Genomic DNA, 25,116 nt, shown 5'->3' with positions numbered 1-25,116 from the left:
TGCTGATTTAATTAGACTCATAGGGCTAGGCATCTTGTGTTTAATTAAGAGGAAATAGGCTATCACTTCATTTTTTCCTTTCATTAAAAAATTGTATGTTTTGTTATATATTTCCCAATTACCTTTTAAAAAATTTAATATTTGTTTTTTAAAAATTTGAGTTCCACATTCTCTCCTTCCATCCTCCCCCTCCCCTTTCCCTACCTCTTGAGAAAACAAGTGTTATTATATTGATTATACATTGTCACTTAGGTTTCATAAACAAAACCTTTCCCATATAAACATTCATTTTTCTTTGGGTAAAGTCACTATCTTGGGCTTAGGGTAGTTGCTGAGGGTGGTAGTGAAAGAACCTCCAGATAGAGCTGTGTTTAATGGGGAGTCAAAGTGAACTGGCCTTGGTTCCCATAGCTCGGTGCCCTTTAAGTGCCCCTTTTCTGGTGGTCAGACTTTTTTTTTTTTTTAGTGAGGCAATTGGGGTTAAGTGACTTGCCCAGGGTCACACAGCTAGTAAATGTTAAGTGTCTGAGGCCGGATTTGAACTCAGGTACTCCTGACTCCAGGGCCGGTGCTCTATCCACTGTGACACCTAGCTTCCCCCGGTGGTCAGACTTTGAAAGCATTTTCTTCCTTGGAGCAGTATGGTATAATTGAAAGAATATGGAATTGGAATTAGACCAAGGGTCACCTTGGACAAAATAAAATGAGGTTATTAACTCCTGGCCAGCCTACTTCACCCCTTGTTAGTGTGAGAATCCGTGAGATAATGGATGTGAAAGCGCTTTATAAGCTATAATGTTCTTACAGAGAGAAGGGAGTATTATTATTTTATGTTTGTGTTAGCTAATGGTAGGCTCCCAAGCCTATAATCTTTCTGTGGTTATTGACTCTTAGATGGTGGTCACAGATGTGTATAATCACCGGTTCCACAAAATTTTCCAAATGGATGAAGGTTTAAATCATATTATGACCCGGGATGACATCTTTGTGTGAGTATCCAGCTGTTTATAAGCTTTTGTACAAAGAACACATGCCAAAAGTTTTGATTGTGATTGTGCTCATGTTTGTTATCAGAATTAATTTGTTGGCATTTTTGACAAGTGATAGTATAACGGTGGGTGTGTTTTTGGTGCAGTGATGGACAGCTGCAGATAGAGGCCAAGGCACTGCTGGGTGCTACAGAGTCCACCAGGACAAGAGCATTGTTAGCATGATGGCTAGAAGGTTGTATTGCTATTAATCTGACCAGAGGAAGAGAAATGAAGAAAGATGAAGATGTGGAATCATGGCTGAGTAGAAAGAACATTTAACTGAAAGTCCTGGTTTTGGCCACAACCTTACTTTTTTTTCTTCATAAAGTCATTTCACTGATGTGGGCCTTAATGTCCTAATCTATCAGTTTAGTAAGTTGGACTAGGTATGATTCCTGAATATCTTCCTTGAGCAAAAAATCCCATTTGCTCTACTGCCAAAATTGAGAAAATTTATAGGTTTGAAACTGCTCTTCTGTTTCTCCCTCAATACACATGATTTATGATGGGGGCTTTATTAAATATAGTACTTATTCTCATTTTTACAATGGATATTGGGGGAAGAGAAAAACTAGGCCAATCCAATTTTTTGCCCTGCCTTTCTAAATCAGCTACATACCATAGTTAGAAAAGTTTGAATTGGGCCCAATCCTTGTCTTTTTCTCTGAGAATAAAAAGAATAGTCATTAACTTGTACATAGTAAATTGCTTCTGCTTTGAATATTCCTGCAGATAAATACACAGCACAGAACATATTCTCCTCCCTTTACAGAAGTCTATCTTAGAGAAAATTTCTTTTTTTTTTAAATTAAATTAAATGTTTTACTTATTAATTTATTGCAATTGGGGGTTGGTTATGTGACTTGCCCAGGGCCACACAGCTAGTAAGTGTCAAGTGTCTGAGGCCGGATTTGAACTCAGGTACTCCCGAATCCAGGGCCGGTGCTTTATCCACTGCACCACCTAAGCTGCCCCCAAGAAAATTTCTTAAGCTTTTTTCTGTAAAGAAGCAGTAATCACTGGGGCTCAAGATTGAAAATTTATTTGCTGAAACAAATGTATTGAGCTAAGGGTTCCTAGAGCTTTGTGTACATAGTGTGCGTCAAAGCAGATGGTCAGGTTGTTGGTCAAACAAACTGCTTGAGGAGGGCCTTTTTTTCAGAGAAGCCTGTCAGTTTTGATTTATGAAGATACTGTCTTCTAACACACCCAGACAGAATTTTTAATCAAATTAACATTGAGTTCCTTTTTGCTTAGATTGTAACCAGAACTCTTTGTTGAGTTTGCTTATTGTGTTAGAATTTTTGATTTTGGGTTTCAACAATTGAATGAATAAGGCCAGATTTACCTCTGGAGGAAGAAGGAAAACCACAAGTAATTATCAATAATTTTATTAACATTTAATGATAAAATATGAATAAATCTTACTCCTGTATATCTCACTAAGTCAGATAAATGGCAAGCTCAGGACAGTTTCATAGGTTTGTAAGTATTGATTTCATTCACTGATTTTTTTTAAGCACATAATAATATGGTTTTTAAAAGAAAGCAAACCATTACATTTGCTTCCTTTTTTTTCAAGAGCGATCATTAATATTGTAAATCTATTACACTAAAATTTTTTTGGTCAAAGAGAGTTGTCTTCTTATGTGGGAGGAGGTGGGATCCTGGGACCTCAGTATTTGTTTTGTTTTGTTTTTGTTTTGTTGCAGGGCAATGGGGGTTAAGTGACTTGCCCAGGGTCACACAGCTAGTAAGTGTCAAGTGTCTGAGGTCGGATTTGAACTCAGGTACTCCTGAATCCAGGGCCAGTGCTTTATCCACTGCACCACCTAGCTGCCCCCGGGACCTCAGTATTTGAGTAGAATTGTAGCCTACTGAGAAAATGAGAGGTTCATGAAGCAACTCCTGGCCCCTCTGTCTGTTTTACCTTTCCTTTATTGCTTGGAAAAGCTATAGATGGTGATTGTGTCAGAAGTAAAAACTGTACAGATAGTGATCGTGGAAGCCAGAGGGTCTCCTCTGGCCTTTAGTTTGGAGGCTTCTTCAGAATTTGCTAGACTTTTACCAACAAAAAGTCTTCAAGTTCTATAAGCTGACCTCTACAATCTCTTCTTAAGGACTGTTTCTTTGCATCTGTCCTGAATTACAATAGTGGCTGAAAAATAATATGTTCTTTTTAAAAGTTTATATACATACTTTACATACATATATTCAGCAAAAATTTGTCTTCTCTTCCTCCTAGCCCAACTTTTCCCACTAATTGAGAGTGAAAGAAAAACAAGACCTGTTTCAAACATATAGAGTCAAGGAAAACAAATTTCCATATTGCCCATGTTCAAAACTATATAAATGTCTTGTTCTGCTCTCTGAGACCTTCATCTCTCTATCAGGAAATGGGTAGCATGCTTCATCTTTAGTATGCTCTGTTCTAAGGAGTCACGCTCCCAGCCTTCAAATGTATGCTTTCAGGATCCATGTGTTGAATTTATTCTCTCTTGTGATCAATGCAGGTATGAAGTCTGCAATACAACAGATGATGGATCAGAATGTGTCACTTTTCCAGTTTACTTCAGAGAGAGGAAAGTCAGGCAGACAAGCACATCTTCTGGGACTGTTCTGTATGGACAACCATTGTTAATCTCTGTCCCAAAGCACAAATTAACTCTTGACTACTTGTACCAGGTTATCTGTGAGCGTATCAGGTATGTATTGATCATTCAGATTGATGTTTTAGTTTGTATTTTAATTGTCATGTAAATCCATTTTATCATTTCTAAGAGGGAGACTAGGTACCTGTAGATATATATAGACCAGAGTCTTGGTTGTCTCCTATTGTACTTTTTAAGTGCTGGGAAATCCCTTATCCTTTCTTTTTTAGTTAAACCAATATTTATTAATCACCTAATGTGTGAAAATCAGTGTGCTTGGATAGCTACAGTCTCTAAACAAGATCCAATCCTTGCTTTATAGAGCTTAGGATAGGGATGTGATGTACACATAAAATATAATGGGAAAAAATAGTAATACCATGGTACGTTGGAGAGGTGTGCTAGGAATGCTATATGAGATCCAAAGCTTTGAGAGTATTTGTGGAGAGGTGTTACTGAGCTACGTTTATAAAGACGTGATTGACTAGAATTTAGAAGGTAAAGGGAGGTAGGACATTTGCAGAAAAGGCAGGAAACCAGTTGTTTAACTTTATCAGTTTCAGAGACCTTTGTCCCACTTCTGCATGGCATAGTTACATCCAGATTTCACCATGGAATTGCAACCCATCCAAGTTCTTGAACTTTGAAGTACTATTCTCTGACCCACAACCTCCTGTTTTTCCACCTTTCCCACATAATCCCCCTAAACCAACTCTTACTCTCATTATGGCTTGGTCTCTTGACGGCCCCCTCCCCCTCCCCCATCTACCATTTTAGTGATTCATTGGCCATCATCCTGGAATCTGAGATTTGAGACCTTTTATTATTTCTAATCATATAATTCTCAACTGTGGATTATCACCACCACCCAAGAGGTCGAAGAAAAAGCAAAGGACCTGTATATACAAAAATATTTATAGCAGCTCTTTGTGATGGCAAAATATTGGAAATTGAGGGGATGTCCATCAATTGGGGAATGGTGGAACAAGTTGTGGCATATGATTGTGACAGAGTGCTATTGTGCTATAAAATATGATGAGTTGGTTTCAGAAAAACAAGGCAAGACCTATATGAACTGGTACAAAGTGAAGTGAGAACTGGGAGGATCATTACATATGGTAACAGCAATGTTATAATGATGATGAGCTGGGAAAGGGTTAGCTACTCTAATCTTTCTCTTTGAGATACTTTGTACATTTGTTTTGTTTTGTTTTTGAGTTTAATGAGGGTTAAGTGACTTGCCCAGGGTCACACAGCTAGTTAAGTGTCATGTGTCTAAGGCTGGATTTGAACTCAGGTCCTCCTGAATCCAGGGCCAGTGCTTTATCCATTGTGCCATCTAGCTGCCCCCTGCTTTGTACATTTTAGAAAGTCTCCATCACTTGTCATGGGAAGATAAGTGTTGATGAATGTATTCATAATGGAAGATAGGAAACCAGGTTACTTAAGTTTTTCAGTGGTCAGTTGTAAAAACTTTAGAAGTTATTTCTTGGGGTGCAGCTAGGTGGCACAGTGGATAAAGCACCGACCCTGGATTCAGGAGGAGGACCTGAGTTCAAATCCCACCTCAGACACTTGACACTCGCTAGCTGTGTGACCCTGGCCAAGCCATTTAACTCTTATTGCCACCGCGCCCGCCCCCCCCCCAAAAAAAAAAGGGTTATTTCTTGGTTTCCTTTTTTGCTTCATAACCCAGGGAATTCTTCTGTGGCAGAAGATCACTTTTGCATGTACAGTGTTTGATAAGTATCAGGTTAAGATAAAAAGTAGATGATTGTCTCTTTCTTAGGGTAGTAGCTGATAAAATCATCCATGATTACTTCATTATCCTGATTAAAGACTCTCCTGGGTTACTGAAGAAATTCTAGATTGTAATCTTTTTGGAGGACTTGGGGGGAAATGGTAACATAATTAAAAATTTAGTCTTTTTCTCCCTGTAGCTGTTTATATAAAAGATGTAAAATTAGGTTATTAGAAATTACTGAGCTTTTTAAAAATGTAAGACTATAGATCTCTTACTGAAACAACATGTCTGCCTCAGATCTTCATACTGTATATACCTCTGGACATTTCAACGTCATTTACCTGAACTAATCTCTAAGTAAAGTGCAACTCACTTAGTCTGTTGTTTGAAACTTCCACAGTCTGGTTCCTCTTAACCTCTTTTTACAGTACTGCAAAGTATTCAGGCTGTTGTCTTCAAGTATTTTAATAAAAAACAAGTCTACTCCAGTAAGATTGGATAAAGACACCATCTCGGAGAGATTCAACTTAGGCCAGATATTCTGGGGAAATGCTTTCACTTGGCTGCCAGAGGACCTTTAACATGTTTGTGCCTTAGAAGCTATTAAGAAGAGAATTTGATTTAGCCTGGTTCATGCTCACTATTGAGCAGAGGCATAGGGCTACAATGGTTTAAATGAAATGGTCGACAATCAAGCATTCAAGTATAGACATATACTACAAATGTAGCAACTAACAAATTGCCATTTTTTTAGCCGCTACATAAAATATCCTTTACCAGATGACTCTCCTAGACCTCACCTGGACAGTGCTACCTGCAATGGTTCCAATGGCATTTGTGAAGGTAAGTGCTCATTAAATGTAATAGCTTTGGTTCGTGAAATCCAGATAACTCTTTTCAACCTGTTTTTTTCCAAAAGCTTAATTTTAATTGATTTTTAAAATCTTACATCACCTTTTCTTTTTTATATATTTATATACACATATATACATATATATATGTATGTATACAGTGTGTGCACATGCACATGAGCTCACACCCTCTCTACAACAAGCCACCCCTTTTAACAAGGAAAAAAATAGATAAAATAGTTCACTCAAACTAGGTAATAGATCAACTGAGTCTGACAGTCTTGTAGTACGTCTTTCATTTCTAATCTATTATTGTAACTAGTAGAGGTGAAGGGTTGGAGCTGGGAAAAGTAATTAGATTTTGCTTAAATGATCCACCAACATTTATAGGTGATATTTATCCCTTATCAGTCTTTGTGTTCTATGATCTACTTGGGAATGCCAGCTTGTTCTTAATTTTGCTTTCAGTCTTATAAATCTAAAACGTCATTTCAATTCATCAAACATTACTAAGTGCATTTTATATACAGAACATTCTGTTAGGTATTGCATATGCTTTTCATACTTTACATGAGATAGCGTTTTGGCTCTCATGGAGCTTACAGTTTAGTAGAAAGGTAAGATGAAATCCCAGGTAACAACAATACACAGTAATATGAGTGTATTAGAAAGGCATAAAACAACATGTTATGAGTCATTATCAGTTGGAATCAAGGAAGACTTGGAAGAAGTCATCTCATGACTTATTTTATGGAAAAGATTTCAACAGGTTGAGATGGGGAAAGAAGTCATAGGGAGCAAAAGCATGATGAAAGGTACATATGTGGGAGAATATAGAAGGATCCAGTATGACCAGAGTATAGGATGAATGGAAAAAATTGGTATTAGAAAAAGCTAGACAGATAGGGAGGTGTCTATGATTAGTTATGGGGCCTTGTATATAAGAAGTTTTTGGTAAGCGTTTCAAATGATGAATGACCATCAAATCCATTATAATAGCTATTGGACTTTTATAGTCAGATCTGCTATGTATTTGGGGAAAATCTAAATCTCATAGACATGGAGACAAATAAAATGAGCAGTTGAAGTCAAAACAGTCATTACATAGTGTACTGAAAAGCAGTACCTTGAATCTAAGTTTTATTATTTGTTAACCATATGAGCTTAAATAAGTTAGTTGTTTAACCTCAAGCCTGTTTCCTAATCTGTAAAATAAAATAACACTTTCATATCTATCTTGAAACATATGTATGAGTTTTGAGGGTACTAAATGATTATAGTGACTGTCATACAGTAAGATTTTTGCACTTGAATAATAATATGGAAAACATGGTTATATAATTAATCAATAAGCATTTATTAAGTATTCACTGTGTTATGTGGCAGGTTCTCAGGATAAAAAATAGGAAATTCATTTTCTTTCTTTATGGTCTTGGTTCTTTGTGCTAATGAGGGCTGAAAACATACAAATACCATCTGATCTCTGGGAGGGATTGACTAACAAAAGCAAATTTTAGAACTTTTATTAGCAGTAATGGGTTTGGATGGATCTAGTCTTGCATACTGCCTGGCATTTTTACACAGTCTATTATAAAGGAGGCTAGGAGGTCCTTGGGGAAATAGATAAATTACCAAAATTCTTGGGTAGGCAGAACAAGTGAGAATAATACACAAACTTCAGTTAGGGACTTATTAAACTGGGATTTACAATTTCTAATATTCAAGACCAATTCTTAAAGTTTTTAGAAAGACATAACTGCTTGAAGGCAAGCTACTTAAAAGCAAGTAAAAATTAACCAAGATTTAAGCTTCACTCACCTTCAAGTTGCTTCCCTGAGTTAAAGAAATTTAAACATCATCTTCTCCTGATAAAGATCCTCCTGATGATGATCCTGTTAAGGATCAACAAAAGGAGTGGGACCCTAAAGCAATCCAGAGTCCCAGGAGTTTTCTTTTGTGTTTTTTAATCAATTTGGAGAAGGGAAGCATTGAAAAAGTTATAAGGCACTGTTCTCAAATCTATTTATCTTTTATTTGTACTATTTTTTTCTTTTTCTTAAAACGAATTCTACAAAGCAGCACTCACTAAAATATTTCAGCATTTATAAAAACATTGAAAACACAATTTTGAAATTAATAGTAAAGAGACTATCTTTCCAAAGACTTAGAAAATTTCTCTGAAATGTTCCTATTCCTTCCCCAGGGAAAAAAGTTAGTTCATAAGATATAGACACAGAGAAACATTTTCTTGCAAGGTTTTTCCTTATCTCCAATGCACATAATTTTCTATACTCACACACATGCACACTCATGCACGCACACACAGATACTCAAACACAGGACTGATAGACTTTTGTGGGGTGTCACAAGCCCCCGTTAAGTTTTACAACAAGTGGGTTGCTATTCTCAGTTTGGTCACTAGATGTCTCTGTAGACTATGCTGTAGGCACAGAAACAAAAAAGGAGACACACCTGAATTGGAGCTCCTAAGAAAAATTGTTTAGACTATATTTTGGTTGCTCCCTTTTTCCTCAGCTGGGATGATGAGCTTCTCTACCCTTTAGTAGCAAGTTTCCTTCTCAATTTCAGATCAAGAGCCCCCTTGAAGAAGGAATTCTTCAAGGTTTAAGCATCCTCCTGGCCTGAAACCAGGAGCCTCATTAGAGAAAGTAAATTCTTTAAGGCTCAAGGCTTCACAGAAATTGTATCAATCCCTCTCAGCATAAACTAAGAGCTTTACCTTGAAGAAAGATTTCTCATATTCCCCTCTCAGCATAAACTGAGAGCTCCCCGCCCTTTCCCCCGCCCCCCAAAAAAAAGGAATTCTTCAAGGATTTAAGTTCCTTAGGGGGATAGGCCTGGCTTTATATTGCCAATTATTTCCAAATTATCACACTGAGTACAAAATACACCTAAAGATAGATGAACAAAATTGTGGTTTCCTCAACAGCATGAGGGAGAGTTTATCTTTAGCCCAAAAGAAATTGGGGCTGGGAGGGAGAATTAGGTCCTTGGATGTAGTCCTTCAGGGGAAAGCCCTAGGTGAAAAATTCTAAAAATGGGCTCTCTTGGGGTTTTTCTCTGGGTCTTACGAGGTTAGCAGGAAAAGTCTATCTCACCAGGTAGCTTTTGGCCCCAGGAACATAGCAAAGGCTACTTGGGGATGGCTACGTAAACAGGTCAGCAGCTTCTGGAGCCCTCGGCCCACAGACGGTAGGGGGACATCTCACAAGCAGTCAGAAGGTTACAAGTGATCTTTTGCAGGAACTGGGTGCGTGACCCTGTTGCATTGCCCATACACAGTTCTGGGTCACAGTCCCAGAGCAAAATGGAACACTAATATACTCATGTTTATGGCCCTTGAAGAGCAGGAGTACAGGTCACAGTTCCAGGGCAAAGAAGAGAGCTTGTGATTTACTCATGAGGCCCTTGTTTCAAGTCCATTGTGGAGAAGAGTACTATCAATTGTAGTCACAGGGGAGTAGGGGCCCTGGTTGTGGTTCTGGGGTATAGAAGAATGCTTGTGGAGGCTCATGGGCCAGAACAAAGGCCAGGAGAGCAATGACCACATCTCCTTAGATCATGCCAGACTTAGAACTGAAAACTTTCAGACCCCTAGAACTAGCTCTGAAAACAGCAGCACAAAAAATCTAAAGGTTGGGGCTGTGCCCCCTCAACCCAGGGAGTGAAACCCAACTTTAACATCAGAGGAAAAGTCAAGAAATAGACTGGAAAAATGAGCAAACAACCAAAAAAGAATCTGACCATAGAAAAGTAATATGGAGGGGCAGCTAGGTGGCGCAGTGGATAGAGCACCGGCCCTGGATTCAGGAGTACCTGAGTTCAAATCCGGCCTCAGACACTTAACACTTACTAGCTGTGTGACCCTGGGCAAGTCACTTAACCCCAATTGCCTCACTAAAAAAATAAATAAATAAAAAGAAAAGTAATATGGAGATGGAAGATCAAGAAACAAATCCAGAAGAAGGTAGTGAAATCAAAGCAGCTGCATGCAGAGCCTCAAAGAAAAATTTGAATTGGACAGCACCCCCAAAAGAATTCCTGGAAGAGTTCAAAAAGGATTTTAAAAATCAAGTAAAATAGGAAAAAATTGTGAAAAGAAATGAGAGTGATGCAAAAAAAAATTTTAAAAAGAGTCAACAGCTTGGTGAAAGGGGCACCAAAAAATACTAAAATAAAAAATCTTAGAAAACAAGAGTTGGCCAAATGGAAAAAGAAGTACAAAAGTTCACTAAAGAAAATAATTCCTTTAAAAATTAAAATTGTTGGGGGAGCTAGGTAGCGCAGTGGATAAAGCACTAGCCTTGGATTCAGGAGGATCTGAGTTTAAATCCAGCCTCAGATACTTGACACTTACTAGCTGTGTGACCCTGGGCAAACCACTTAACCCTCATTGCCCTGCTAACAAAAAAAGGTAAAAAATAAATAAAAATTAGAATTGTACAAGTGGAAGTTAATGACTCCATGATTCATCAAGAAGCAATAAAACAATAAAAATTTTGAACAAAAAATTAGAAGTAAATGTGAAATATCTCATGAGAAAAACAGATGACCTGAAAAAATAGATTGAGGAGAAATAATTTAAGAATTATTGGACTACCTGAAAGCCATGATCAAAAAAGAGCCTAAACAACATGTTTCAAGAAATTATCAAGGAAAACTGCCCTGTTATCCTAGAACCAGAGAGTAAAATAGAAATGGAGTTTGCCAATCACCTTCTCAAAAAATCCCAAAATGAAAAGTCCCAATAATATTATAGCCAAATTCCAAAGCTCCCAGGAAAGGGAGAAAATCCTGCAGGAAGTCAGAAGAAACCATTTCAAATATTGTGGATTCACAATCAGGATAATACAACATCTAACAGTTTCTTATTATTATTATTATTTGTGGGTAACAGTTTCTTTATTGAGAAATTGGAGAGCTCAGAATATGTTCCAGAAAGCAAAGGAGGTAGGATTGCACCCAAGAATCATGTACCTAGTAAACTTGAGTATATTATTTCAGGAGGAAAAAAAATGGATATTCAGTGAAATAAGAGTTCTTTAAAGAATTTCTGATGAAAAGACCCCAGAGCAAAATAGAAAATTTGATTTTCAAATACAAAACTAGAGAAGCATCAAAAAGTAAACACGAAAAAAAAAACAAAGTAAACACGAAAGAAAAATCATAAGAGATTTGGTACGGTCTGTGAAACATAGCTGTAAATCCTGAGAACCTTTTTATCAGGGCAATTAGAAGGAATATACATAGAGGGCATGGGAGTGAGTTTCAATATAATGGGATGATTAAAAAAATGGGTGAGTGGTAGGTAAGAATTGGAAATCAAAGGAATGCCCATCAGTTGGGGAATGGCTAAACAAACTGGTATGTGATGGTGACAGAATATTATTGTGCTATAAGAAATGACAAGCAGGATGATTTCAGAAAGGCCTGGAAAGACTTGTATGAACTGATGAATAATGAACCGAGCAGAACCAAGAGAACTTTGTGCACAGAGACAACAATATTGTTTGATGAAGAACTGTGAATGACTTGACTATTCTCAACAATACAATGATCCAAGACAATCCCAAAGGACCATTGATGAACCATACAATCCATCTCCAAAGAAAGAACTGATATTGCTGGAACACAGACTGAAGTATGCTATTTTTTCAATTTCATTCATTCTTTTTTTTAATTCAAGTTTTTTTGTACAAAATGACTAGTGTGGTAATGTTTTACATAATTGCACATATATAATGTATATCTAATTGCTTACTACCTCAGGGAGGAGGGAGGGAAGGAGGGATAAAAATTAGCTCAAAAGTATGAATTGAAACATTCATTACTTTTTACAGGACAATGAGGGTTAAGTGATTTGCCCAGGGTCACATAGCTAGTAAGTGTCAAGTGTCTGAGGTCAGATTTGAACTCAGGTCCTCCTGAATCCAAGGCCGGTACTTTATCCACTGTCCCATCTAGCTGCCCCTAAATGTTCATTACTTTTTAAAAAGGGTGAGAAAGATGAGGTAAGGGAGTGGAAGAATGGGGGAAATTATCTCACATAAAAAAGGTACAAAAATAAGAACTTTTGTGGAGTAGGGGAAGTGTGTCAATCAGTGCTTGAACTTTTTATCTGAATTGGCTCAAAGAGGGAACAACATACACTAAGTTGGGTATAGAAATTTATCCTAACCTACAGGGAAGTAGGTGGGGAAGGGGATAAGAGAAAGGGGGTCTGATAGAAGGGGAGGGCAGATTGGGGGAGGCAGTGGTCAGAAGCAAAATAGGAGAAACAGATACATAAAAAGAGAAAGATAAACGGGAATTAGAGGAATATACACAGTAATCATAACTGAATGTGAATGGGATGAACTCTTAAATAGAAGTGAGTAGCAAAAAAGATTAAAAACCAGAATTCAACAGTATGCTGTTTACAAGAAACACTTGAACCAGAGAGACATACTGAGTAAAAATAAGGGGCTGGAGCAAAATCTATCATGCTGTAGTTGAGTTTTTTTAAAAAGCAGGGGTAGCAATCATCTCAGCCAAAAGCAAAAATAGATCTAATTAAAAGAGATAAGGGGGCAGCTAGGTGGCGCAGTGGATAAAGCACCGGCCCTGGATTCAGGAGGACCCGAGTTCAAATCCGGCCTCAGACACTTGACACTTACTAGCTGTGTGACCCTGGGCAAGTCACTTAACCCCAATTGCCTCACTTAAAAAAAAATTGTTAGAGATGTGGGTGAACTCAACTTTCCTCTCAGAAAACTAGATATATCAAGCCCCACCCAAAAAAATTAGAAAAAAACTTTAGGAGATGAATAGAATTTTAGAAAAATTTGATATGAAAGACATACCTTTTTCTTAGTTGTACATGGCACTTCACAAAAATCGGCCATGTATTAGGCCATCAAATACTAACAATCAAATGCAGAAAAGTAGGAATATTAAATGTATTCTTTTTAGATCGTAATACAATAAAAATATTCAATAAAGTTGTGGAGACAGAGTAAAGATTAATCGGAAATTAAACTAATTCTAAAGAATGAGTGGATCAAAAACAAATCACAGAAATAATTTCATTAAAGACAATTACAATAATGAAACAGTATATCAAAGTTTATGGGATGCAGGAAAAGCAGTACACAGAGGGAAATTTATATCTCTAAATCTACATCAGTAAAATAGAGAAATATCATATCAATGAATTGGGCATGCAGTAAGAAAAACAATCCTTAAAATCCCCAATTAAACACCAAGTTGGAAATCCTGAAAATCCAAGGAGAAAGTAAGAAAATCATTGTACTAAATAAATAAAAGTTGTAGCTGGTTATATGGAAAAACCAATAAATAGATAAACTCCAGATTAATTTGATTTTTAAAAAAGAAAAAAAAAAACAAATGACCAGTATAAAAAATGAAAAGGGTGAATTCATTGCTGATAAAAATGAAATTAAAGCAATTATAGGAGCTATTTTGCCCATTTATATATATATGGCAATACATCTAACAACCTAAGTGAAATAGATGAATATTTATAAAAATGTAAATTATCCAAATAACAGAAGAGGAAACTGGATGCTTAACCCTATTTTAAACAAATAAACTATCAGTGAACTCCCTAAGCAAAAATTCCCAGGACCAGGCGGATCTACAAGTGAATTCTACCAAACATTTAAAGAACAATTAATTCCTATACTATATTAACTATTTGGAAAAATAAGCAAAGAAGGATTCCTACCAAATTCCTTCTCAGACAAAAATATGATGCTGATACCTAAACCAAGAAGAGTAAAAACAGAAAGGAAATGACAGACCAATTTTCCCAATGAATACTGATATAAACATTTTTAAACAAATTAAATACTAACATGGAGATTACAGGAATATATCACAGAAGTAATACACTATGACCAGGTGGAATTTATACCATTAATATAAATCTGGTTAAATATTAGGAAAACTATCAGTACAATTGACCACATTAATAACAAAAGTAGTCATGTAATTATCTCAGTAGATGCAGTGCATAGAAATAAATGGAGCTTTCTCTTTCCCCTTAATAGTATTTTTTTTTTTTTGGTGTTTTTTTGTTTGTTTGTTTTAAGTGAGGCAATTGGGGTTAAGTGACTTGCCCAGGGTCACACAGCTAGTAAGTGTAAAGTGTCTGAGGCCGGATTTGAACTCAGGTACTCCTGACTCCAGGGCCGGTGCTCTATCCACTGCGCCATCTAGCTGCCCCTCCCCTTAATAGTATTTTATTTTTTTCCAGTTACATGTAAAGATAGTTTTCAACATTCATTTTTATAAGATTGAGTTCCAGATTTTTCTTCTCTCCCATGCCTCCTCCTTCCCCTAGACAGCCAGCAATCTGATATGGATTATATATGTACAATCTTGTTAAATTTATTTCCACGTTAGTCATGTTGTGAAAGAAGAATCAGAGGGGCTGCTAGGTGGCACAGTGGGTAAAGCACTGGCCCTGGATTCAGGAGGACCTGAGTTCAAATCTGGCCTCAGTCACTTGACACTAGCAGTGTGACCCTGGGCAAGTCACTTAACCCCAATTGCCCTGGGGAGTGGGGGAGAAGAATCAGAACAAAAGGGGAAAATCTCAAGAAAGAGATTTAATATAATATATATAATATAATAAAATATAAATAAAATATAATATATAATGTAATAAAAATGACTCAGTGCCATGCCAATCAATCTACCTAAAAATCCTGTACTACCTGTGTGACCCTGGGCAAATGACTTAACCCCAATTGCCTCACTAAAAAAAAAAAAAAAGAAATGATAATGAGAGAGACAGTAGGTGGCACAGTGGATAAAGCACTAGCCCTGGATTCAGGAGGACCTGAGTACAAATCCAGCTTCAGACACTTGACACTTACTAGGTGTGACCCTGGGCAAGTCACTTAACCCTCATTGCCCCATCCCAACTTTTCAAAATGAATCTCCTGGTCTCCAAACTCTTTCCTTTTTGAGTCTTGTATCATCTACTTCTCATAATGCTCTCTTTTAGCCCCTTGATTTATATCACAGATGTAGAGTCAGCAGCACTTTGTGCTAGGAAGGAGGCAAGCCCTGGGAGATGGAGATGGAAACAAAGTCTGTTCTGTAGTCATCTCTCAATCTGACAATGAAACCACAGGTGGCATTTGGTTCAGCCAGACAGTTCCTCAAGAAGTCATGAACTGAGAAGCAAGACACCCTGTTCTTGGAACCTTTTAACCTTTCCATTGCTATAGAAGGAAATCCCTGGCAGGCGTGTCAGATTCAGACTGATGGAATTAGTGTTCTAATCTAAAGCTATAATCTTTTCTTTAGGGATTTTTACTTCAGGGCCCCACTGTAGGGGAACTCTATACCTTTTTTTTAAAAAAGTACAGTTTTAAGGGGCAGCTAGGTGGCGCAGTGGATGGAGCACCGGCCCTGGAGTCAGGAGTACCTGAGTTCAGATCTGGCCTCAGACACTTAACACTTACTAGCTGTGTGACCCTGAGCAAGTCACTTAACCCCAGTTGCCTCACAGAAAAAAAAAAGAAAAAGAAAAAAAGTACAGTTTTCTTCAAAGCACATAACTCCTGTTTATCCAGAGCTTATTTAAGCAAACAACAGCTTTTTTTTTCTATCTCCAACAATAGGAAGTAGTTAGAAAAGGGTCCTGCTAGATCCAAAAGTACCTTCTAAGTTAGAAAAAGATTAAATTGTATTTTAAGTGGTGTGATGTTGCGTTCATTTTGTTTACTCTGATATCTTGCCATCTTCACAGATGTTATCTTCCAGTGTCTTCCTCTGCTGTAGAGGTGGCCCTTGCTTCTCATAGGGTTATATAGAACATAAGCTCTGCAAGATATTTCTGAGCTAGAAAGCATAAGGGCAAGACTGCAAGCCTTTCTTCAGCCAGCTCTAGACAGTTGACCATCAACTGATGAATTTTGGGGGCTACATTATGCTTTCAAAAGGTAGAGCAGCAAAAAACAAAAAAAAGGTAAAAGGTAGCAGCGTGGCGTTGTAGGGGATGATGCTGAAGTTGAAATCAGGAATACCTAGGTTCATATTTCATCTTAGACAATTAGTAGCTGTATAAATATGGACAAAACACCTAACTTGGCAGAGCCTCAGTCTCCTTACCTGTAAGATGAGTGTAATAACACCTGTATTACTGACTGGACTGCCTAGGGTGGTTGTGAGGCTCAATCAAGTCAAGAGATGAACTCCATTACAGAACATGTTATATTTTCTGTGAGGCCCCTAGGTGGCACAGTGGATAGAGCACCGGCCCTGGAGTCAGGAGGACCTGAGTTCAAATCTGGCCTCAGACACTTGACACGTACTAGCTGTGTGACCTTGGGCAAGTCACTTAACCCTCATTGCCTAATCTAAAAAAACAAACAGAACATGTTATATTTTCTGTAAAAGACTTTATAAACTTTAAAGCCCTATATGAAATTTCAGTTACTATTATTGTTACAATTACTATTATTACAAGTGAGTTCATGGAAGGCTTGTGATCTGTGTCAGTGGAGGAAGTAGTTCACAAGCCAGCAATCTTTGAAAAGGTGTGAATCTCTTTATTGTTATGCTCCTAGGTGACTGGTGTTAATTTCACTAGAATCTTTGATTCCCTGCTATTCTAGGTTAGTGGATGTTCTGTGTTTGTATGTACGTCCTTTGTCTCTGAAATTCTCAGCAGTGATGACTAGCTGCAGTAAGTGCTAGTGACTTTGGGGACCTGTATGTGACCAGATAGCCTTAGAAATAGGGGGAAGCATATACTTCGCTTCTGTTATGCTATGAAACTTAGCACTTTCTTGTACATATATAACCCATATTAGATTGCTTTCTGTGTTGGGGAGGGGGGAGGGAAGGGAAGGTGTGAGAAAAATTTGGAACTAAAACTCCTATGAAAACAAATGTTGAAAACTATCTTTACATGTAACTGAAAAATAATAAAATACTTTTATGATTAAAAAAAGAAAAGAAAAGAAACTTAGCACTTTGAATGCTTCTGGCTATTAGACATAGGACTTAAAACTGACAGAATACTTTGGCTAGGAAGAAACAGCCCCATTTCTGAGTCTTACACTCTTGATTTTTTCTATAGACTTTAAGACCTGTTCAGAGTCAAGTTAATTTTCCTTCTTCATGGATCCGTTCTTCCCTGGAAGTCGTAGAATCAGACTATCAGCTAGAAAAGACCTTATTCCTAGAAAAGACTATTCTTCTCATTGTATAAATAAAGACACTGAGGTCTAAGGGGTCAAGTTACCTTTCCAGAGTCACATAGCTAGTCACTGGCAAAGGTGGAACTGCAATCCAGGTCCTTTCATTAATCAAACACAAAGTCATTGAAAAAAGGGTATCTGCATTTCTTTTCTGCTAAGTAATTTGACTTGCGCTGCACGCCCTGTACATAGCTGGTGGCATTCTTGCTGGGTAGAAGGAGTGCTGACCTAGCATTGAATCTTATGGTGGGATTGGGCCCTGCATCTGGCTTTGTGACCTGGAACAGGTTTTTCCTGCTTTCTGGGCCTTAGTCTCCTTATCTCTAAAATGATTGTAACAGTATCTGCCATACCTGCTTCACATACCTGGGGGAGTACCAAATGAAGGTGGATTTTGAAAGAGTTAGATGGTATTTAAATCTAAGATAAAGTATGATTTGCTTTTATGTACAGGTAAATATTATGAAAGATAATGCTACTGGTGATTTTTAGACAAGATGCTTTAAACAAAAATTTTAAAACGCCCTAAAGTATTGAAGCTAGACTTCATTTTGTATTTGTATCAGGAGAAGAAGAAATGGAACACCAAGACGAAAGCAAAGGACAAGTTACAGAAACAGAGACCTGTGCATCAGAAGATTGTGTGGAACATGAATTGGGAAATGAGTCCTGTCAGAATGTGCCAAAGAGAGTCAGAGGCCAGCACTGCAAGAAAAGGCTTTTTACCTTCAGCCTGGTGAATTCCTATGGCACCACTGACATCAATTCTCTTGCAGCAGATGGGAAACTCCTCAAACTGAACTGTAAGCATTTTCTCTGTACTTTTAGAACTTATTTAATAGCTTATTTGTAGATCTGAAAACTGATGAAAAATACTGTGTGTCTGTGTGTATGTGTGTGTGTTATTTCACAGTAGTGAAGACACATCATAAACTTCACTAAGTAATGGAACTTCTAGAAGAATGTCCAAGAGTTTATCTAACTCTTGGCTATACTACTTGTAAGGCACAGTCTAGGTTTGAATGCAGGGTCTATTACTATCTGTATGACTTTCTGTATTATTTCCCTTCTTTTGGTGTCTATTTTCTCATCTGTAAAATGAGGAGATTGGACTAGACACATTTAAGGTCTCTTTTAGCTATGAATTCTATGACCCTTGCATTTTACTGCTAAGGACCACAAAGAACCTGTCTCTCCTATACCTAATACCCTCTTAAGAGAAGGAACAAGTCATGATCTCTGTGTTAGCACCATCTTTCTTCCAGTGTTTGGATCTTTTCTAAGGAAATTGCTCCTGTTTCATTTGAGGAAAAAGTCTCATAGTGTAATTTTTTTTCCTACAAGGATATTCACAAGATATGGCCTATTTGAAAAAGAATTCTGATTGGTCATATAACTTAGTAATAAGAATGATAATCTGGATTTCTAAATATTTGCTAAATGAGTGAACAACTAGGACAACATATATAACCAGAGATGAGTACATAGGAGACAAGTCCATATTTGGAAAGTCCTTGAGAGAGTGTTTATAGAACCATTAATAACGTATGAATTGCGGGGGAGGGAAAATATCAGTTGACATATTTGTCTTATTTTCTTCATCTGTGGAATGATAGAATGCTCATATTACACCTCCTCACAGTGTTATTTTGCTAAAAAGCACTTTGTAAGCTTCAATTTACTATAATATCATGATTTTTTTTTTTTAAAGAAATGGGCCATCAGTATTCTGGCCTTTAAGGTTATTTGGCATGCATATATAAAGTGCCATTCACCTGTACTAGTCAGGCATTTTGATTTTCCATGCAGATCATGTGAAGACCTGGACAGACGTTTAGAAAGGAATATTCAGAGCAATGAGAAAGCTCCCTTCTGTGACTGATTTAGGGGCAGGCCAGAGGGGGAGGGACCTAGTTATGAGAAATTTCAGGGAGTAGCTGGTGCCAAAGTTAGATCTTGACTTTGATCCTTCTCTGTTTTCCCATCACCTGGAAAGCAGCCACCCAAGCAGCCTCTTCTCTTGCTGGCCAGTGAGCAGGGAATGGAAATCTTGTCCTTCTCTTCCACAGCTCGTTCCACAGTTGCTGTTGATTGGGACACCGAAACCCGGTGTCTTCACTATGATGAACAAGAATCAGAGGTAGGTAATTTAGTTTGCCTAACTGATATGTCAATGTAGAATGGGTTTCTCAGGCTTTATGCCATAAATGTTGGAAAAGAAGCCTAGGTGGAGCAATTAGGTTTGGAAAAGGGCTTTTTCATCTTTGGATAATGGTATCATTGCCATCGCAATTCAAATGAGAGTAAAGCAACTCAATACGTTTTCACATTGGCTAGCATATTAAATGTGGACTTCAAATTGATGATGAAAATACAATATCAAAATTTCTGCAGTTCATTCTATTAAATCTGAAAAGGAAAATATATTGCCTTGTCTGATTGGAGTTTCTTTTTGCCTCTGGAAAACCTTGTGGCACCAAATTTAACATTGTGTTTCTAACAGGCTTATGATAAACACAGCAGTATGCTCCAGCCCCAGAAGAAGAAGAAAACCACAGTGGCCCTCCGAGATTGCATAGAGCTCTTCACTACCATGGAAACCCTTGGGGAGCATGATCCTTGGTTAGTGGTTCATTAAGCACATTTATGTACGGAAAAGATCAAAGAAAGAGGAGTGTACAGCATGTCTGTGACTACATGTGAATGTGTAGGGGCATGTATGCATGCATGTATGTGCATTATCCCTCACCAGCATCCTCTGGTGCTTCACTGTGACATACGGTAATCTTAGATATGATGGCGGAGGATATACTCTTGCAAATCCTACCAAGACAGAACTAGCTATGTACTCGGTAACCCAAAGATCAGCCTTACTGGGATTGGAGCAGTTTCTCACTAGTGTGGCCATGGAGTGACTGAGGAATGTTCAGGTTGCATGCAGTGGTTCATGAAGGCTGTTTGCTAAGATGCATCAAGGTTGCAGTCTGTGTCACTGGAGGTGATAACCACACTGCTTAAAGCCAGAGCCATTGTATTCATCAGTAAACTATTCAAGTAATTTTCTCTTTTAAATTGGGTATTGTAAATACCAGTCTGAAGATAACTTGTGGGCAAGTAATATTTGTTACACTAGTTGGTTGTGTTTTCCAGAGTTGGAAATAGCAAAATTACTACTTTTGATGTGGTACCAAAGTAATGCTTTATGTATTAGAGACAGCTTGGTTCTTGAGCAGAAAAGAACTACTAAAGGGAATTGGCCAATATTCCTGATATAAAAGATCTTAGTTCCTTTAGCTATTTCCTAAAATTCTCTGTTCTGTACTTCTCTGTGTGTGGAATAGAAATAGTGAGTGCTTTGAGGGTATGTATGTGGAGGGGCGGGGGGACCAGCAATCTTCATTGTTATAAAGAAAAGGTTGTGACTATGGTAGTAAGGGAAAGTTTGTCTGAATGCTTTCATGATAAAATCAGTTTGGCTCTATAGCCATTGAGTGATGTCAGTTAAATGAGCATATTTATTTCCTCTTCAGGTACTGTCCTAACTGTAAGAAACATCAGCAGGCCACAAAGAAATTTGACTTGTGGTCCTTGCCAAAAATATTGGTGGTTCATCTCAAACGATTTTCATACAACAGATACTGGAGGGATAAACTTGACACAGTCGTTGAATTTCCAATAAGGTAGGATTATTTAACATCTATATCAAGCAAAAATCACCAGTCATATAGGAAACCCTGCAGCAATACTGCTAGGCAAGGGATTTTGTTGCCAAAGTATTACTACTATATGGCCTATATTCTTTTTTTTTCCTTTCTTTTTCTTTTTCTTTTCTTTTCTTTTTTTTTTTTTTTTGCGCCGGGCAGTGGGGGTTAAGTGACTTACCCAGGGTCACACAGCTAGTAAGTGTCAAGTGTCTGAGGCCGGATTTGAACTCAGGTACTCCTGAATCCAGGGCCGGTGCTTTATCCACTGCGCCACCTAGCCATCCCCTATATTCATTTTTTTACAAAGGTGTCCTTAGCTGTGACTGTAATTGAATCATACTTTAATCTGTCCTTACAGAACCCCTATATTCAGGAAATTGTTAGATTTTTTTTTTTCCTTTCTACTATTTCTTTTTGGCTGGTACAGTCAGGGTGGAATACCTGAAGCATGAAAAGTGTCATCTGACTAAGATACTGGGATCTGAGCCCAGGTTTCTAGCTCCCATTCTTTTATTTTGACCCAGCATGATAATAATCACATATAACATTTATCTAGACTTGAAAGTCCTGTGAGGGGAGGAGGTAGTATAATATGTTACCTCCATTTTACAGATGTGGATACTGAAGATAGAGGAAATAATTTTCCCATGGTCCCATATCTAGTAAATGTCAGAGCTAGAATTTTAGCCTACTTCTTACTGATTTATCAATATGTACAGTTTACTTATTTGGAGGGCATAGTTCCAAATTCCTTTCCAGAATGGTTATACCAATTCACAGCTCCAACATGCCTGTTTTCCCAAAACCCTTTCATTATTTATCTTTTTTTTTTTAACATCATTGACAGTCTAATATGTGTGAGTTGGAATCTTCAGGTTGCTTTTATTTATATTTCTCCAATTATTTCAACATTTTTTTCACATTAATAGCTTGGATTTCTTCCTTTGAAAACTGCCCATATCATTTGATTGTTTTATCAGTTGAGGAATGGCATTTGTTCTGAATATTTTGAATCCATTCTTAACTGAAAGCACCAAAAAAGGAACATTTTCTTATGGACAACAGAGCACAGAGAATGGTATATGAATCTCCATTTCATATAGCTTATGGTATATAATATATGGTATATAATAAAATTCACACATTGCTTTCAGAATTGTTTATTCTGAATTTCTCTTCTATGCATTTCAAAAACTATTCTTTGGCCCTTTTTTTTTTTTTCATCACTATTGATTTCTCGAACACCTCATGTCTACCCCTCCCCAGTTTAAAAAAAAAAATCACCTTGTAGCAAATAAGTATAGTCAAGGAAAACATTCATACAGTGGCCATGTCCAAACATTTGCCTCATTCTTCATCTTGAGTCCCTCACCTCTTTCTCAGGAGACTGGAACTTGTAGTGTGCTTCATCATCAGTTTTTTGGGAAAATACTTGGACATTGCTTTAATCAGAATTCTCAAGTGTTTCAAAGTTGTCTTCTTTTATAGTGCTGTTGTATAAATTGTTGTCCTAGTTCTGCTTACTTCACCCTGAATCAGTTACTACTACCCAGGATTTTCTGAAATTGTCTTTTTCTTCATTTCTTATAGTTCAATATTATTTTATTAATTCAAGCGAATAACAAATGACTAGAGTCTAAGGTAGTGCCCCAATTTGTTGAGCACTGCCTTAGATTCTAGTTCTTTGCTTTTCTTTTACCCCCTTTTAATTCCTTCCTTAGGATCAAGTTTGTTTTACCTGTGGCTATATTCTCTCCTCTTCTGGATTCCCTCATCTTCTGAATTATCTTCATCCCTAGTATCCCCTCCCCACCCTCACTCCCCATTACTTTATCTCTGCTTGTTTCCCTGTTGAGTTTGATGTATTTCTACGCCTGTGTGTGTGTGTGTGTGTGTGTGTGTGTGTGTGTGTGTGTTCAACCATTTTGTCCATTTCAGATAAAAGCAAGGTTTATTTGCCCACATTCCCCCACCTTTTCCTCTGTCTTTGTTTACTCTTTGTACACCCCAGTTATGAGAAATAGCAAGTTCTACCTTCTTCCTCCTTTCTATATTAGTTTATCCTCTTTACCATCTCTTTCTTTCTACTCTTAAAACCCTCAGAACAGAAGGAATCCACCCACAGGTCCTCTGGTTTTCTTATTTTTAAATTTCCTCAATACCCTTAGAAGACATTAAGGCACTGAAGGAATACTTGTTTTTTCCTCTCCTTATTTGAATATTAGCTCTACATTATCAAATAAATTTACTCTTCTTGGTTTTTTGTTGCATTTCAAAGATCCTGCTCAGCACTAATCTTTAAATCAGAAATATTTGAAAGTCTTCTGTTTCATTAAAGGTCCATTTCCCACACCCACCCCACCCTTGTAGGCTCATAGTCAGCTTTGTACTGTGTAAATTATTCTTGGTTTTAAGCCTATTGTTGTTGTTCAGTTCTTTCATTTGTGTCCAACTCTGGGGGGGGGGGTTGATTTTTTGATGGGGCAGTGACTTGCCCAGGGTCACACAGCTAGTAAGTGTCAATGTTCTGAGACCAGATTTGAACTCAGGTACTCCTGACTCCAGGGCTGGTGCTCTATCCACTGTGCCATCTAGCTGCCCCCAATTGATTCTTAAGTTATGTCTCCTTGACTTGTTTTCCAGGTTAGTTGTTGATAGCAGATATCTTATCTTCTATTTTTTTCAATCTTGTGATATGACTTGCAAAGTTTTTTTTTTCCCCGGCTGTTTCCCTTCTAATTTTTTTTCTTTTCTTTTTTTTTTAGTGAGGCAATTGGGGTTAAGTGACTTGCCTAGGGTCACACAGCTAGTAAGTGTTAAGTGTCTGAGGCTGGATTTGAACTCAGGTATTCCTGACTCCAGGGCCGGTGCTCTATCCACTGTGCCACCTAGCTGACCCCCTTTTTTTTTTAATGAGGCAGTTGGGGTTAAGTGACTTGCCCAGGGTCACACAGCTAGTAAGTGTTAAGTGTCTGAGGCTGGATTTGAACCCAGGTACTCCTGACTCCAGGGTCAGTGCTCTATCCACTGCACCACCTAGCTGTCCCTTCTAATTTTAACTAGTTTTTGTGTGTGTGAGATAATTTTAAAAAATTTTGTAGTCAAAATTGTCCATTTTATATTCTGTAATCCTCTCTCTGTCCTTTGTTTGAACATGAACTCTTTTTTCGTTTGTTTTGTTTTGTTTTGTTTTGTTTTCCGGGGCAATGGGTGTTAAATGACTTGCCCAGGGTCACACAGCTAGTAATTGTCAAGTGACTAAGGCCGGATTTGAACTCAGGTCCTCCTGAATCCAGGACCAGTGCTTTATCCACTGCACCACCTAGCTGCCCCAACATGAACTCTTTACCTATAAAAATCTGATTTCTAGCTAGCTCTTCCAATTTGTTTATTAACTTGACTTTTCATATTTGAAGCTTGATATATGGTAAAATCTTGATATACCTAATACCTGCCAGATTTTACCTGTAATTTCATATACTTATGGGATGTCTTATGTATTGTCTTCAGAGACTTGCATATGTCTGAATTTGTCTGTGACCCGGCAGCTGGCCCTTATGTCTATGACCTTATTGCAGTATCCAATCATTATGGAGCCATGGGTGTGGGCCACTGTAAGTACCAAATTCCATGTTATTCTCTAATTTTTCAGTTTCATCATATTAGCATGTTTTAACTGAACACTTCCTATGTGCATGTACTGTATTAGGTGTTCTATGGATTACAGTGAAGTATTACATAATTTCTACCTTTCAGATCTTACAGTCAAATTGTACAGACAGTGTGTGCCAGCGTGTGCGTGTTATGCACGCACATCAGGAGCTACACACACCCACACAGGGGAAGATTAAGGTATTAGGCTAAGTGCCAGATGAAGTCCAGCAATAAATACTTT

The 25,116-nt window shown here is 37.6% G+C and overlaps 1 protein-coding gene across 2 annotated transcripts in view; it reads left to right on the top strand.

Annotated features, from left to right (window-relative positions):
• The window catches only part of USP4 (ubiquitin specific peptidase 4), a 60,291-nt gene that overhangs the window by 31,259 nt on the left and 3,916 nt on the right, over positions 1-25,116 (top strand). For both annotated transcript variants that reach the window (XM_044003906.1, XM_044003895.1), the window contains 8 exons: positions 895-989; positions 3,545-3,736; positions 6,181-6,269; positions 18,084-18,320; positions 19,587-19,657; positions 20,021-20,139; positions 21,048-21,197; positions 24,732-24,835. In XM_044003906.1, coding sequence (XP_043859841.1) covers positions 895-989; positions 3,545-3,736; positions 6,181-6,269; positions 18,084-18,320; positions 19,587-19,657; positions 20,021-20,139; positions 21,048-21,197; positions 24,732-24,835 — 1,057 coding nt within the window. The remainder of the gene's footprint in view (positions 1-894; positions 990-3,544; positions 3,737-6,180; positions 6,270-18,083; positions 18,321-19,586; positions 19,658-20,020; positions 20,140-21,047; positions 21,198-24,731; positions 24,836-25,116) is intronic.

Source organism: Dromiciops gliroides, chromosome 1 (genome assembly GCF_019393635.1).
Source record: "Dromiciops gliroides isolate mDroGli1 chromosome 1, mDroGli1.pri, whole genome shotgun sequence".
Lineage (NCBI taxonomy): Eukaryota > Metazoa > Chordata > Mammalia > Microbiotheria > Microbiotheriidae > Dromiciops > Dromiciops gliroides.
Note: the sequence above shows the minus strand (reverse complement) of the source record. Positions and strands in the feature narration are given on the sequence as shown.